At 41.3% G+C, this 16,902-nt stretch overlaps 2 protein-coding genes across 2 annotated transcripts in view; both read left to right on the plus strand.

Moving 5' to 3' along the window:
• Positions 1-3,165, plus strand: part of TDRD1 (tudor domain containing 1) — a 35,512-nt gene extending 32,347 nt beyond the window's left edge. Inside the window, exons 21-24 of the mRNA XM_063131571.1 lie at positions 13-180; positions 729-938; positions 1,075-1,121; positions 2,357-3,165. Of these exons, the coding sequence (XP_062987641.1) occupies positions 13-180; positions 729-938; positions 1,075-1,121; positions 2,357-2,449 (518 nt within the window). The 3' untranslated portion in view covers positions 2,450-3,165. The remainder of the gene's footprint in view (positions 1-12; positions 181-728; positions 939-1,074; positions 1,122-2,356) is intronic.
• A 667-nt stretch (positions 3,166-3,832) lies between these two features.
• The window catches only part of VWA2 (von Willebrand factor A domain containing 2), a 50,744-nt gene continuing 37,674 nt past the window's right edge, over positions 3,833-16,902 (plus strand). The window contains exons 1-2 of the mRNA XM_063133255.1: positions 3,833-3,850; positions 4,451-4,632. Of these exons, the coding sequence (XP_062989325.1) occupies positions 3,833-3,850; positions 4,451-4,632 (200 nt within the window). The remainder of the gene's footprint in view (positions 3,851-4,450; positions 4,633-16,902) is intronic.

The following is a 16,902-nucleotide window of genomic DNA, read 5'->3' on the forward strand; positions in this document are numbered from 1 at the left end:
ACTATTTTTAAGGTGATGACAAATGGTACCGTGCTGTTGTTCTGGGAATTCATAAGTCAGAAGTGAAAGTGGCATATGCAGACTATGGAAATGTGGAGGTGTTGCCATTTTCTAGACTTGTACCTATAACTACTCCCTACTTGGAACTACCGTTTCAGATTCTTAAGTGTTCCCTAGCAGGTAAATGTCTGATTTTAATTTTAGATTGTCAAATTAATATTTCTATATACTTACATATGTTTACAGAAACTTAACTCTCAGTGTTCTAATGAACACTACTAGTGTTCGTTTTGAAATATAATACTGTTGCATGGGCTGTTCAGTTATAGTTGTATTAACTTTTTCTGTGTGCTGCTTTTGGATATTCTTTGTAAAGAAGAGCATTTTATGATGTGAAACGGCATGAAGCGTTCAGTCTCTTACTTGATAAAGTTTTTTGTCCATTTCAAGCATGATTGCAAACTATGCTAAAAATATTCTTGAGGGTGGGGAGCAGTTCACTTGAGGGGTGTGTGCAAAGTACTCAAATCTGAGAGAGGTGCCTTCCATTATTTTAATGGTAGTTAATTTAACAGTAAGAAGGGTATTGTAAACAATTTTTAGATTTTGGAATGGAATCCTATACACATTTAACTGTGAGTAAGCTCCATTGAACTTCTGAGTCACTAATGTATACAATTATGGCTGTCATAATTCAGACTTGAATGTAAAGTTTATCTTTATCCTAGGAATTATGGAACCAGATGGGAAGTGGTCCATATCAGCAACAGAGAAGCTGAAATGTCTCTTACTGAATGAGTGTGTGATGATTACAGTGAAAGGAATTAATGAGAATATTCATGCAGTAACTGCCCAAAAAAAATGTGAAAATAGTATTCTGGATGTAGCTGACCAGTTAGTAATTGAAAACTTGGCAAAATATAGCAACAGTGGGAATCGTAAGTAGCCATTTCCTTGTGGATGTTATCTGTTACCACATGCACAAAAATATGTGCAGTTAGTATTTTAATTTACAAAATTGGAAATGCCTTGGTTACTGATGAAACAAGAAGCTAAATACATTTTTTCTTTTAGAATGTGCAAAGAAGTCTAAGTGCTGCTGTACAGAGTTGAAAAAGCAAGTAAGCTTCAATAAGTTCTGTTTGTTTCTAAATACTAATTGCTTGCAGAGCTGATTCAATACTGCTTTTATGTGTAAGGGTATATCTATCAATAGACAAAAATAGCCAGACTATCCAGTTGTATAACTGTGCAAGACATATAATTGAATAATCTGACAACTTTTTGTAAAATAAGACACTAGCACAAAATGTGAATTTTTAGAGGTCATTGTGTTGATCACCTAAATGTTGATTCTAATTGAAATTTTAGTTGGGAACAAAATTTTCTTCAGAAGTTTAGTGTATTATTTCATCAGCTGATTTTTATGAAGCTGGACCCAAAGGTTCTCTTCCTCCAACAGAAAGTGTCTTTGAATTTAACCAAGTTAATGCAGGAGCCAGGTCTGGCTTCTCCATTAACTTGGTTAGCATTCAGACAATGCTTTAATAATAATAATAACAACAACAACAACAATATATTTAAATAAGTAAATAATATATTTATTTGTTACTTGCCTCTCCCACAAACAAAAATGTGTGTACCTCTTCAATGAGGCATATTATTTGCATAAGAAGTGGAATACAAACAGTAACGACGACGACACTGAATGTAGTATAAACGAGGCCACATAGTGTTACTTTCTTTAGCAGGTTTAATGAAAAACTGCTGCTTTGCGTAGACACTTAAGACAGAAGAACATAACTTCTTTATGTTCTTCTTTATTGATACATTGTAAGCCGCTCCGAGAGCCTTTTGGTTGAGGTGCAGGATAAAAATACTCTAAATAAATAAGTAAATAACTTGTGAACTGCTCCGGATGTGGCTGGCGAAGCCACTGGCACCCACCACTTGCAGCAGCTTAGCTGATCTTTCTACCAGCTTCTTCCCCAGACCCCCACCCCCTTTCTTTGGTTCTTACTTAATTAATAGCTTTACCTGCTGAAGAGACAGGGGTGGGGCCTGGGGAAAAACTGCTGAGTGATTCAGTCCTGTTTACCTCTGAGGCTTGCTTGCTTACTTCTGAGTAGACCTCCAGGGGCTTACTGTTTGAAAGTGCTGTTAAGTGATTCAGTCCTGCTTACTTATGAGTTGAAAAAGGTTCCCCCTTCTGCTAGTGGCAGTGTGTGTGTGAGTGCATGCAAATGTGTGCAGTCCTTGGCTCCCCAGCAGACACTTGAAGAAGCTCTCAGGACTCAAAGGTTGTGCATCCTCTTAAGATAAGACTATTCCATGATTTTTTTCTGTCCTACCACAGGTTGAAAAGCTTGAACGGATTATTTACTCTCTCCTAAAAGACCACTTTGGTGAAGATAAACTTCCTGAAGTTATGAAGTCCTTAGAAGAATAAAGCTATGCTTCTAATATACTGTTAAATGCATACTATCCGTTGTACTTTCCAGAACACTGTCTTAATCCTACAGTCATAAACATTCTTCCTTGGAAAGAAGGTCTGTGGCAGGGATGGGGAATGTGTGGCTCTCCAGATGTTGTTGGTCTGCAGCTTCCATCATCCTCTCTCATTCACTATACTGCCTAGGGCTAATGGGAGTTGCAGTTGGAAGATCACCTGTTCCCCATTCTTGGTTTATGGCAAACAATAAGGCCAATGTATTTAGGATCAGAGTGAAAAAAGAAAAGAAATAAAAATCCAGAATGACATCAAAGTCAATGGGAGTTTTAGCATTACCTTCAGTAGAATATAGATTGCACCCAATATATTTAAAGCTGTTAAACTGTGGTTTGTTAAGAAGATGTTAGGATGTAACTACGTCATGCAGTCAGTGATAAACCTAAGGTCACAATGCTAGCCTTCAGAGGAGGGTGTCGGCAATATTTGGTTCTTCACCATCTCTTATCAGTGAAACCAATTACCTTTTACTAGTGTTTTATGTTACAGAGATTAGCGTTCACAGTGTTCATATGAGGTATCATGCCCCCTGAGTAGAAGGAATTGTGCTTCATATTGTAAGAAATAACCCAAGCCAAGAAGGAAATTCATCTAAAGCATGTTTTATTTCATTAAAAAAGAAACAGCCCAAGAAGGGTGTGATAATTAGGTTTAAATTCTGTGTTTAAGTTTTTGATGTGTTTAATCTAATTTGAAAATCTAATTTGATTTTTCAAAAATAATTAAAACCTTTCACAAGAAAAGATTGAAATTTATTTAGCTACAATAGTTAATAAAACTATTTTTTATTTTCTGAATTGTTTGCCATTTTTTGAAATCCAGTTGATTCGCTTTGTGCTTATTCTTCTAGGGCAGCAATCCTAAAAGTAGGGATTAAGTGCCATCAGGTCAAATAGTGTCTCTCTCACACACACACAACCATGAGCGACTTTGTGCACCTTGCTTAAATATAGGAGTGGTTATGGATCATATGCTCTGAATCAGCCCCATGGACAAGGCTACTCTCATGTCCACTACAATGGATCCTTCTCCATTTGCAGATCGTTCTTGTGAAAGACACAAATTTGTATCAGTTCTTCTGGTGGTGGAGTTCTTGTAAAAGAGAATGCTAGTAAGGGAGCATCACTGCATCTAGGTCAGTGGATGCAAGCCTGGCAATAATAGGCCCTTCCATGAGCCTCATAATCCACAGTAGGGGATGGCAAGCTGGCTAAAACTTTCATACCTCACCATGTCTCAGGGGCTACAAAAGCTCATATGACCATGATGAGGAAGAGGAACTTCTAAATCATTGTGTGAGGAGTCTGCAGCACAAAAGCCCCAATGGCTGAGCCACCAAGAGTGAGTGAACCAGAAGGTGAGTGGGTTTTTCCACCAGTTTTGTTGGATGCAGATAAGAACAGCTCTACGCTTTGCACAGCCATCATGCCTGTTGAACTTTGGTGTTTCCAACTGGAAGTGTGGAAATGACTAATGAGCACCCTTTAAAGATTCATTCATACACACACCCCAGAAAGCTGTGGATTGGTACACAAGTGTTTAAAGGTGGCATCTGGTGGTCAGATGACACTAGCGTATCTGCAGCAAACATGATTAATGTGTCGAACTGTTCTACGTTCGACATGGAAGGGGATACATCCATTATCCCAGAGGAGTCCAGGAACAAAAGACAAGAGGGCCACATGCAATCGAGAAGTTTTAAATACAGGTGATCGATACATAGGGAGCAGTGTGAGGACATTCTTCCTGGAAATACCCAACTGGCTGCACAGAAGAAAAGCAAGGATGGGTTTGTCACACAAGCCGCCTCCTCTGCCCTTCCCTCTGACCCCAGTGTGTAATTGCTTGTTGACATTCCTGCTCTGCATTCCTCACCTTAAAGGTGCATACCTCTGGATCGGAAAGCCCCCTCTGCTGCTGTGAGCGTCTCCTGATTTCCAGGGGAACTTTTCGCACTTCCAAAGAGGCTGGCAGCGCCTTGAGTTGCACCTCGCAGCTCCAGGAGGCTCGTCCACCGTGATCAAAGACGTTTGGCGGACTTGGAGCGAGAGGAGCAAAGCACGTCCTCCACCCCCAACTCCACTGGCACGTTGTCAAGAGTTTGCATCGTGCGAGAGGTGGAGGTTTGTGAGGCTGGGAAGGGGTTTCTTTGTGGACTTCTTGCTGCACCTTCCTCGTCCAGGATCGGTGGATACCCAGCGACCAGAAGGGTTAAAAGCACTGCGGGGAGGATGGCAGTAGCTCTCTGCAGGTCCCGCTGGAGGGGGTAAACTGCCCCCCATACAGCTACTTTCCTGGGGCAACCAACCAGTGCAAGATCTGCCTGTGCTGCAGCGCCCTCTGCGCCCTAGAGAGGAAAAGGGATCGGTGAAAGGAGCGCCCGGCAGAAAACGGTTGTCATCACTTTCCTGTCTCCCTCCCTTTCTTCCTCCTCCTGGAAAAAATTGCTGCACAGTTCAATTGCTCTCTATCCTTTTAGCTGAGCAAGAATCTGCAAAGGAAACGGACTTGCGGGTAAGTCACAAGCGCTTCGTTCGTGATTTGCTCTCTTTCCAGCAAAGGCAGCTCATCGCAGAGTTGGGCTCAAAGAGCAGGGAAGTGGATACGGCTGCGCTCTGAAGGATCTGGAAACCCCGGGTGCTCGCGAAAGAGGAGCTGGGCGTAGGACCGTAGCGTGTATCGCTGCCACCATCATTACCCTGGCGCAGTTTTGATCACGCTGCAGCCTGCAGATCCCATGTAGAGTTCAGCCGAACTGGTGGGTGGGTGTGTTTGCTAGGAATACGGCAGACAGGGTTTCGTTTGCCCCAGAAACTGCGACGTGCCTGGGCTAAGTCGTGCAATATGAAGAGTAATCGAGAAAAGAGACTGCTTTTTTAAATCACTAAGTAACAGCACTCACAACCCTCCACACGCTTCGGGGATTCGGGAAGTCGCCTCCTGAGCGCAGAGGATGTAACTTGTGCAGGCACGCTTGAGTTTCAGCCAACGGAGGCTGATGGCTCTGATTCCGGTGGAGGCATGAATCTACTTCGGTTTTCAGTCAGAACCAGCCAGAACTCCAAAGGAGCTATCCAAGATGCTGAACCTATATTTTGGGCTTTGATACAGCACCTTGGACACTTCCTTTGGAGTTCTGACTGAAACCCAGAATGGATTTACAGCCCCACCAAAATTGGAGTTGCCAGCCTCCCCTGGTTTCAGCACCCTTTCCTTTTAATTTGTGGTCATATATATGGGGCTGTGACACTTAAGAACAGCCTTCCCCCAAGCTGGAGATGTGTTGTACTATAGCTCCCATCATTCCCAGCCAGGCTGCTGTAGAACCAGGCATGCCTTTCTGAAATGATGGTGAATCTAGTGTGTCTGCGGGTGCATAATGAGCTGAGTGCTAGCAGTTCCAGGTTTGGTAACTTTTGGAAAGAATGTTGAGGATTCAGGTTGCTATATGTCCAGTTCTGACCATTTCTTTCTTTGGCTCAAAGGTTCAATTGATGACTAGTCTATTCTGTCCCTCTAATTCCATGAAAGGTTGAATCTTGTATACCTTCTCCTACCCAACGCATATAGCGTTTGTAGTTTTCCATGGAACTAAGAAAAAAGTCGCAGAGCAGTGAGCAAGTTTTTCAGATCCCCAGAACTCTTTAAGCTAGATGTTAAGCAAGACAGGGAGAGGGGACGGGAGGGAGAAAAACCTGGGTATGATGCCAGAATACAAACATCTGCCATCTTTGAGACTCCTCCATCATTGTGCTCACTCCCCTTTTGCTTAACACCCAGCCTGAAAAGAGTTCTGGAGGAGCTGAATGATTGCTCGCTGTTCTGAGAGATTTGGTTAGTTCCAATAAAGATATTACCCTACTGTGAGTTTTGGATTATTATTTTTCTAGTGGGCAAACATGTCACCTTTCCATGGAACTATTTCTGCTTTACAATGGTACCTATGAGTTCTAATGACCACAGGCAATTTCGAAATTACCCTCTGGTGCAGTTACCAAAAGAGGGCAGCTGCTGCTTGCAGTTCAAAAATCAAAGGGATTTATTTGTACCTTCAGCAGCAGCTGAAAACAGAGTCCTGTTTCCACTCAGTGCAGCAAAATGGGCAGATAGCTATCTCCTGTGTCTGTCACCGTGCCTTAGGAACCATGCCAGTTTCCTGGAGGCATACCTGTACACTTAAGATCTTAAATAAAATGGATACTTTTTCCGTAAATGCCACTCGCTGATCTTATCGCTGATGCAAGTTCATCTGCTTTGCTGAGAGACTCAGAGAGATAGGTTTCCTGGAGCAGCTGAGAAGAAAGTAGCTACTTTTCTGAGTCAGACCAATGTGACAGTCCCGTGAGATGAGACAAAACTTTAGCCCCTGCAAAGACAAGATGACTGTAGTGAGGAAATACATGCATTGGACACGTGAGGTCCCACATGCAGTGCCAGTATCTCCAGTTAATGGATAGTGAGTAGCAGGAATGGGAAAACCCTCAAGCCTGACAAATTGGACTGGCATGAGGCGTTATAGGAAAAAGCCAGTGTGGTATAGTGGTGAAAGTGTTGAAACTCATTGGGTAACTACTGGCCAGTCACTGACTCTCAGGCCTTAGCTAGACCTAAGGTTTATCTCGGGATCGTCCTGGGGCCATCCCTGTTCATGTAAATGACACACAGGGGATCCCGCGAGCAGGCAGGGACAACCCCGGGATAAACCTTAGGTTTAGCTAAGGCCTCAGTCTAAACTACCTCACAGGGTGGTTGTGAGGATAAAATGAAGAGGAGGAAGAGGACCATGTAAATCACTTCAGGTTCCTTGCAAGAAGGAAAAAAGAGGGATATAAATGTAATTATTGTTGGTTATTGTAAGGCACTCTGGGAGCCTTTTGACTGCAGAGCAGAACATTAATGCTTTTTAATAAATACAGCCTATGTGCCAATCCCACAAAATGTCCATATGGAAAATATGCAGAGGTAAAACAAAATTTATTCCTCCCCTTTATATAAATCTAACCAATTCTCTTTTGCTTTTATCATTTAAATAGATATCTAGCCTCTTATATTCATAACAAGCTTCTTTTTCTTCTTCTTATTCTCTATTTAACTTTTACTACTTTTCTTTATCAGTTTAAAAAATCACAGATGAATTAAGGATAATAGTACATATATACATAGTTTTGCTGGAGTGAATATACTGCAGAATGTGTTGGGGAATGAGTTGCCCATTATAGCAGTTTGAAGTTGTGCCCACATTGACTTACTAGCCACAAATAATTAATCATCTGTGTGCACGACATTGGGATTTTAACAATGGTCCACTTCAGTATCATGGCAGACTAGTAGAGGACAAGATGTGCAGTGAATTAGTGAGGATGTGCAGTGAATTAGTCCACTGGGGTATGATCTCATGTATTTTTTTCCAGACAAAAATCAGCCCAGAATTGTACAAACCTAAGGGCTTCCAGGCCTCATATTGTGATTCAAAAGTGAGCAAATGTAGAACAGATCGCTTGAAAGTGATGGACACTCATACAAATCAACAAATATAATGAGTGATGCACTATCTTGCTCTTTGCTGGCTTTTCCATTAACCTTAGATGCCTCAAATTTCATAATGTCTGTAAATACCTGAAGCAACACACTGTGCTTGTGTGTTATCCATGCTAGCTAATAATTGTTATTATGGATCCATTTTGCTACCCCGATGGTTGTTGTTGTTTTTAAAGCCAACACTTATAATAAATATTAGCCCTTTCAATATTCCAGTAGTCTACATGCATGAATTTCGTATCATCTCAGCCAATTCTTCTATGACAAGAGAAATTAGCAGTACAACCCTATGCATGTTTTCCCAGTTTTACTGTGTTCTATGGGCTTTATTCCCAGGTGAGTGTCCATATAATTTCAGACTATAATTTTGCTATATGTTTCCTGGCTGAGTGCTTGATATCAGTCATCTCCCATACCCCATTTTGATTGCTTCTTTGGTTACTTATGTATTTTTAAAAATCAAGAATGTTTGGACCACTTCTTTCCCATCCCACGACAGGAAACATAAGTTTACCACCACTTGTACATGAAGTAGAAAGTTGCAGAAATCATTATATGATAAAATCATAGAATTGGAAGAGACCTTAGAGATCATCTAGTTCAACTTTCCCCAACCTGGTGCCCTCCAGATGTTTTGGACTTCAAGTCCATTCAGCCCTAGCCAGCATGACCCATGTCCAGGAATACTGGGAGCTATAGTCCAAATCCCTATCTCTTCTCTCTCATCTCACACTATTGCCCCGCTCGTGCTCTTCGCTCCTCTGATGCCATGTTTCTCACCTGCCCAAGGGTCTCTACTTCCCTTGCTCGGCTTCGTCCATTTTCTTCCGCTGCCCCTTATGCCTGGAACGCTCTTCCAGAACATTTATTAGAATGTAAGCCTATGCGGCAGGGTCCTGCTATTTACTGTTTTACTCTTTACAGCACCATGTACATTGATGGTGCTATATAAATAATAATAATAATAATAATAATAATAATAATAATAATAATAATAATAATAATAATTTGAGAACTACAAGTTCAATTGCAGCTTTTAAAGCTCAGCTAAAAACCTTTCTCTTTCCTGAAGTTTTTAAAACTTGATTTTGCTCTGACTTTATACTGTTAGTTTTACCCTACCCTGTGCCTGTTTGGTGCATTCTCTTCTCCTCCTTTTGTTTTATTATGATTTTATTAGAATGTAAGCCTATGCGGCAGGGTCTTGCTATTTACTGTTTTACTCTGTACAGCACCATGTACATTGATGGTGCTATATAAATAATAATAATAATAATAATAATAATAATAATAATAACAACAACAACAACAACATCTGGAGGGCAACACATTGGGAAGGCTAAGCTAGTCCAACCCCCTGCTTAATGTAGGCTCTGCAATGCAGGATGCTGCTACAGCCACTCTGACAGTTTGCTGTCCAGCCTCTGCATAACATCTCTAGTCAAGAAGAAGCCACCACCTCCTGAGGCAGTCTATTCAGCTGCCAAATGGCTCTCACTATTAGCCCATTTCCCTAATGTTTAGCTGAAATCTGCTTCTCTGCATTTTCCACCCATTAGCTCTAGCCCTGTCCTCTGGATCAACAGAGAACATGTCTGTTCCATCTTCTGCATTGCAGCTTTTCAGCCTGTTATCATGTTTCCCCTTAATCTTCTCTAGGCTAAACGTATTCAGTTCTATCAACTGGTCCCCATAGTAGCTGATTTCCAGACATCTCGCCATCCTGGTCATTCTTCCCTGGATGATCTTCAGTTCATTACTCTCCTTAAAATGTGGTGCCCAAGACTGCACACAGACTAAATCCTACTTAGAGTAGACATATTGAAATAAATGGAACTGAAGCTAGTCCCATTCATTTCAATGAGTTTACTCTAAGGACTTATTGTGGATTTTGACCAGTGCTGCAAATGCGACCTAACACAAAATGGAGCTATTACTTCCCATGACCTGGACACCATGCTTGTGTTAATGCAGCTTAAGATTGCAATAGATTTTTTTAGCATGCAGTAAAATACTTTGTGTGTATGTGTGAGAAACACAGTGTAAAGCTGCCATACAAGAGCAGAATATTGTTAGACAAAGCAGCGCAGAGTGGCAATATGATCCTCATGATTTGATTACTTCACGACCTTGAGCATTTTTATCTCTAGAAAAAAAATGATTTCCCGATATTGGATTAGTCTCAAAACTGGGTCACATTCAAATTGTTATTCTTAGAGAACACAGTAAAAAAACTCCAACTTTGGGTCACATTCAAATTGTGATTAATAGGGAATGTAGTAATAAAACCCCAAGTTGGAGCATGTTAAGAAGCACTGGGATAACGTATATATGGGCAAAAGTAGACCAAAAGGCCTGGGAAGAAGGTAGATCAGGATTTTTCTCAGTAATTTGCAGTAGATTGGTAAGCGTTTTTGACTGTTTTAACAATAGCAACTGTTTTAACAATGGGCCCATTCAGAACACAGCTGAAACCATGGCTTAACCATGGTGGTTAAGCCAGGAAGCCAGGCTGTATTCAGAAGACACCTTAAACCACAGTGAATAAGGCTTTTTGATTTATTCACCATGGTTAAAGCTGTGGTTTAAGGTGTCTTCGGAACACGGCCGGGCTTTCTGGGTTAACCACTGTGGTTAAAGCCATGGTTTAAGGTGTTTTCTGAACGCGCCCAATAGCAATTTTCCCCACCTAAATTAGGCCACTGAAATGAAGAAATCTTGGAGTAACCAGGAGTGGCCTTTTGTGTGAGCTCATTTCAGTTCTGCCCTTAAAAATGAATTCCTACAGACAGCATGTGCTCAATAGCCTTTTCTTCTCTATATAAATTCAATAAACAAAAAACCTACAGTTTACAAAACAACGTTAAAGGCTCTACAGTTTTCAACCAAACTCCAAAAAGCAGGGAAATTGGGAGTTAAGGCTCACAGGCCTATAACGCCACATCCTCCCTAAGGAGGCAGAAAGTGCCAGTGAAATTCTCATTCTCTCAAAGCATATATAAACCATGAGGACAGGATGGAGAATAGGATATGCAGAGGTGACTGTGGGGTTGTGGAAAACTGATGACGAACAACTTAGGGCCACCTACTTCTCTTTTTTTGTTTAGAGCAGCCCTTCCCCAACCTGGTTCCCTCCAAAGGTGTTGGACTACAACTCCCATCATTGCAAGTCAGTATGTCCCATGGACAGGAAAGCTGGAACAGCAAGATAGGGAACGCTGTTCTATATCCTTACCAAATACAGGGGCTGCGCAATTTTTTTTTCTCACACACATCTCGCATAGAGCAGCACGATTGATAACAGAAGGGGCACTATTTGTTGGAGATGTAGAACCAGAGCAAGGGCTGGCACTTTCAGCTTTTGGTAAATACCCTGCCCTTCAAAGAACCAATGTTTTTTCTTAAAATGTGTTCATACAAAATATACTGTTCACTCCCCACAATACATCATCTCATTAGAGTGACAGAGGAGCAGAAAAGGATTAGTTTGGGTGTCTTGAACTCCTTTCAGATGAGATTAGTTTGCAATCCTATACCACTTGGGGGGGAGCCCTAGTAAACTCAGTGGCACTGGCTTCTGAGAAGACATGTATAGGATCCAAGTATAAACCATCCTTCTCCGGCCTAGTACTCTCCAGTTGTGCTGCGCTGCAACTCCCATGTTATGGTGAGGACAAAAATCATTTTCACCAATAGTTTTTAAAATAATCCTTCCTTACACATGAATCTATTAGGTGGTAGCTCTGCCTTTGATCTCACACTGCTGAACACTAAGAAAAACCCTCTGCGGTCACAGCATTTGCAGCATCCTTGATCACTGTCCATGCTGACAGAGACTTTTATGAGTTGAATGCCAAACATCTAGAGATCTACATTTTGCCTGCCCTTGCTCTAGAACAGCATTCCCCGATCAGTTTTCCAGAACACCACAGTCACCTCTCCACATGTTTGAGAGTACAAGTCACAGCATTCCTGTCCATGGGACATACTGACTTGCAATGATGGGAGTTGTAGTCCAACACCTTTGGAGGGCACCAGGTTGGGGAACATGGGATTCCTGACCGCAGATTTGAATCCCCACGTAAGTTTGGGTTGCAAAAGCATTTGACACCAAAGACCCCAGCCAGCGTAAAGGGCCGCCTCTTTAGTAGTTCTGTCTGAACCGGAGGAACTTTTCTTCACGCTAGAGATTTAGAACTTCTAAGTCAAAGCAAACATAAGCCTCTCTGACTCACCCCCTCCCCCTCAGATCTCATGATTTGTAAGAGCAGATGTGTTGTAGTTGCATTGCAAGGCTTAAAATAAGTAGGTCTCTGGCTTCAGCCAAAATAGTCCTAATAAATAGGAATCCGCATTTGGTTTGCCTTTTTACAATGAAATCTGCATTGGCAAATGATGGTGAAAGCCTGTACTACTCGTTGCACCAGCTCTTTATAACAGCTGACATTACATTCCTGTTAAAAAAATATATCTGTTTTCTTATGAAGATTATGGTTATTATCCATGTGCGCTAGTCTTTTATTAGAAATAGAATTAGAGAGCTTTGCAGCTCAAGCCTAATGGTCTAAGGTTTTTTGTTAGTTGGCTCTCCATCAAAAAGGAGGCAGCAGTTGATTAAAGCTCTACCTATTGCTTGACATTTCCAAATGAATTGTCCTCCCCCACCCGTTTTTTAGCAGCATTTGTTCAAGGGCATCTTGTTCTAGATTTGAATACACTTCAACTATTTAGATGAGGATGATGAAGATGATGATGTGTGTGCTGATAATAAGGGCAAAATCCCTATCTGGATCATACTCTACAACAGGCCTGGAGAATCAGTTGGAGTCCATCTCCCATCAGTCCTAGTCAGCATGGTCAAAGATGATGGGAGTTGTAGTCCAGCAAAGTCTGGAGGGCCGCAGGTTCTGCACCTGTGCCCTTGGTTGAACTCAGACAAATGTGGAATGTTGCAGTATTGTATAAATCATGGGTTTTCAGATTTTTTAAAAAGTGTTGACATTTTTAACATCTTTTTTTAAAAAAAATAAGTTTAAACAAACACGCACACACACACACACACACACACACACACACAATGAAAGCCACAGAAAATATTAACTAAAAGAGCCATTTTTAGAATCTAAAATCCCATTCAAAGGACTTTGAATCTGGCCACTTAGTCTGAGCTTGGACATGGAATGGAGGAATCAGAAGTGTGGGGCCATTGTGGGTCTCATCCATCATCCAGAGAAGGAGCTGCTGCTGCAACTCCTTCCTCTTCCCCTTTCTCCTCTGTATCATTGTAATTAGATTGTCAGCCTGTGAGTCATCTTTCAATATCTGTACAGAGCTTAGAAAAGTTTAGGCACTTTATAAGGTGACTATCTTCATCATCTTCATCATTGTCAGCGTCTTAAGCAGTGGTGAAGTTGGGTCTATTAGCCATACAAAAAGGAGCATGTAAGGGAGGGGAGCACGCCCTGCCCCGCGCCCCCCCCCCCCTTGCCTTGCTGAAGTCCACAGCTTAGCAGCTTCCTGCCTGCTCTGCTTATTTCTGGAGCTAGGCTGGGTGTGTGTATGGAAGGGGGACGGCTTAAATGGAGAACACAGCAAGTTAAGGTGGGCTTGGGCTGGGATTTCATTCTTCCCTATGTGTCTCTTTTGGAGTGTGTGTGTAAGAATTAGAATGCCACTCTCACTTATTGGGGGAGCAAACACATACTTAAGAAAACACAGTTGTCCCACTGTGTGTGTTTGGCCATGTGTGTGTAAATGCATTTCTGATCCCTTTCAAACCTTCATATGGTTGAAGTCCCATTCACAACTCTGCATATTTAAACCCCTTTCTTGATACTGATCTAAGAACCAATATTAACAAGCACTGACTGATGGTTTGCTGATGAGTCCATAGGCTGTTTTCAGTGTTCACTTTCCCCCTGAAAGTCTAAAGCAGAGATCTATAGTTGAGATAAGAGTGTCATGAAAACATCTTTATCCCCCCCCCAAACATTGTACTAGATCATCAAGAGTGAATTCCCTTGCTCACCTGTAAAACCTGAGAGCAAGTGAGGGCCTGTTTAGATGTGTCTGGAAATTTGCTATCGAGTAAGAACAATAAGGATCAGCCCTGCTGAATCAGACCAACGGCCCATCTAGTTCAGCATTCTGCTCCTACAGTGGCCAGCAAAGATTCCTGTAGGAACCCCCAAATAGGACAAGAGTGGAACAGCACCTTCTTACACATGTTGCCCAGCAGCTGGTACACAGACTCTGATACTGGAGCTAGCATATCATTATCATGACTAGCAGCCATTGACACTCTTATCCTCCACGAATTTGTCTAACACCCCTTTTAAATCCATCCAAGTTCTTGGCCATCACTACATCATCTTGTGGTTCCATAGTTTAACTATGCACTATGTGAAGAAGTACTTCCTTGTATCTGTTTTTAATCTCCCACCATTTCGTTTCATGGGATGGTCCTAGATTCTAGAATTAGGAGAGAGAGATCTCCCTATCCACTTTCTCCACACTACGCGTGATTTTGCATACCATTATCCTGTCTCCCTGCATTTGCCCTTCTTCTAAACAGTCCCAGTGTTGTAACCTTACCTCATAAGGAAGTTGCTTCAGCCTCTTGATCATTTTGATTGTCCTTATCTGCACATTTTCCAACTCTACAATGTCCTTCTTTTCGGTGTGGTGACCAAAATGTGCACAATATTCTAAACGTATTTGCACCATTGTTTTGTATGAGGGCAGTATGCTATTGAAGCAATTCTTGAATTAACTGAATGTGTGCCTTTGGAGAATGGGGAAAACATAACCCAATCTTCTTGGCATGTACTGGGACTTGGAGTGGAGAAAGAGGAAATCAAAGCAATTGCAGAACTCCTTGGTTTTGTTAGACACCAAGTGACCTGGTTGACAGGGCTTTAAGGTGGGGAGCACACTATATCTCATTGATCCAGCACATGCATGGCATGCAGGAAGTCCCTGATTTAGTCCCCCACTTTTCTAGGAAGGGCTAGGAAAGAATTCTGCATGAAACCCTGGAGAGCCAGTCCCAGTCAGTGTTGACAGTACTGGGCTAGATAGACTAATGGTCTGACTCAGAATAAGGCAGCTTTCTATGTTCCTAATGCTTTGATCATTAATGATGTTACTAAAATATAAGAAACTAAGCATACAGTTGTCAGATGAATGTCCGGTGTTCAACTTTTAGAATAAGATGTGATGGTACTTGAGCCTTCCTAGAAGCCATGCCCTGTGACCTGGAATCTCTGTTACTGGAGTGAGTGGGTGGGAGGGAGGGATAGGGTGGAAAGACAGATTGTATTTGCTAAGGAGAAGAGATCATGTGCCTTCTCAAAGGCATACTTCCCTAACAACCGAGCTATAGATGCAAAGAACAAGCATCTTAGCTCATTCATGATATGGGAGAATGAGGTTGTAGGACATTCCAATGACTTCTGGAACAGACTTGAAGGCCAAATACAAACAGTCCCTGGCTGAAATATAGCTCTGTAGTGACTTGTCCCACTCTTATTACTCTGAAATTATCCTGGACAAATATCCGATGTATTTTTCACATTTATATGCCAGCCTTTCTCTAAGGAGCTCAAAACAACATTTATTGTGTTCTCAGTTGCTCTTCTCTCTAGGTACCAGTTCAGCTTACCTCCATGGAGAGACATACATCATGTAGCAACTGATCTGACTTCAGTAAGAGAAACCTATCCATAGACAATTGTATACCCCCTTTCCAGGATTCTAGGCTAAGGCTTGCTACAAGCTGCCACACTTGAGGCCTGGTATGCCCAAATGAAGCTTTCTACATTGGTGATGAAGGAGTATAGCATAGTGCATGACTTACAAACGATAGATCAAGATTAACTGATAATTCATGGCAGCCTTGTGTGTAGGTCACTATGGTTTCCATGCGCAGTCTAAATGGAAAGTTTTTGCTAGAGTAAACTTGGGTACTAGCCAGCTACATAGAGGCCAGATCTATGTTTATTCGAAAATGTCATTGCTATTTAGAGCAGCATAAGGAGGTTTATAAGTAGTTCATTAATTTAAAAGGTAGTGATGTGTGACCTACAATATGAAACAGATCTGCACATGTACAGTGTAGCATTACTACTTTCCTTTGGCAGTCTGGATCTTAAAAGCCAATATATATGTACTGTAGCATATATATACTGTTGTTGTACCTATTCTTTTCTGAGGCTGGAGGATTGTAACGGAAATGCTTGCTACATCTTTGAAATACCTTTATCTACTTTGCTTGACCAGGGTATCAGCTTAAATTTTATAGTGATAATATTCCTTGCAAGTTTATTTAAATTTTCCAACTTGATGGGGGGTTTTTTTCAGAATGCACTGGGCAGCTGTTGGATTGAGGGAAGGGGAGAAGTGTATGATCATTTTGGAATCAGCACCATGTACATTGATGGTGCTATATAAATAATAATAATAATAATAATAATAATAATAATAATAATAATAATAGGCAAGAAATAAAATCTAGATAGGAGTGCAAAAGGGAAATTTCAATATAGACACTACAACAATCCTAACATAAACAAAACAAAAATAGAATCTCATTGTCAACAATGTTCACATTATGTTGTGAATAAGAATCACACACTAATGATTCTTTAGCTTTCTTCTCAGATTTATGAGAATTAACTGTAAACAGTCATGTGTGAAATTACATCTTTACCATCAACCAAATTAATCTTAATGAGTATTTTATTTAACATTTGATCCCAATGTCTACTGAAAGTGTTGTTGCTTCATCACTAATTCTTTGAAAGGTGGGAAATGCTCTCATCCCCTTCAGAGACAAAAGTTTTTCCCCTCCTGTA

Source organism: Elgaria multicarinata, chromosome 8, assembly GCF_023053635.1.
Source record: "Elgaria multicarinata webbii isolate HBS135686 ecotype San Diego chromosome 8, rElgMul1.1.pri, whole genome shotgun sequence".
NCBI classification, from domain to species: domain Eukaryota; kingdom Metazoa; phylum Chordata; class Lepidosauria; order Squamata; family Anguidae; genus Elgaria; species Elgaria multicarinata.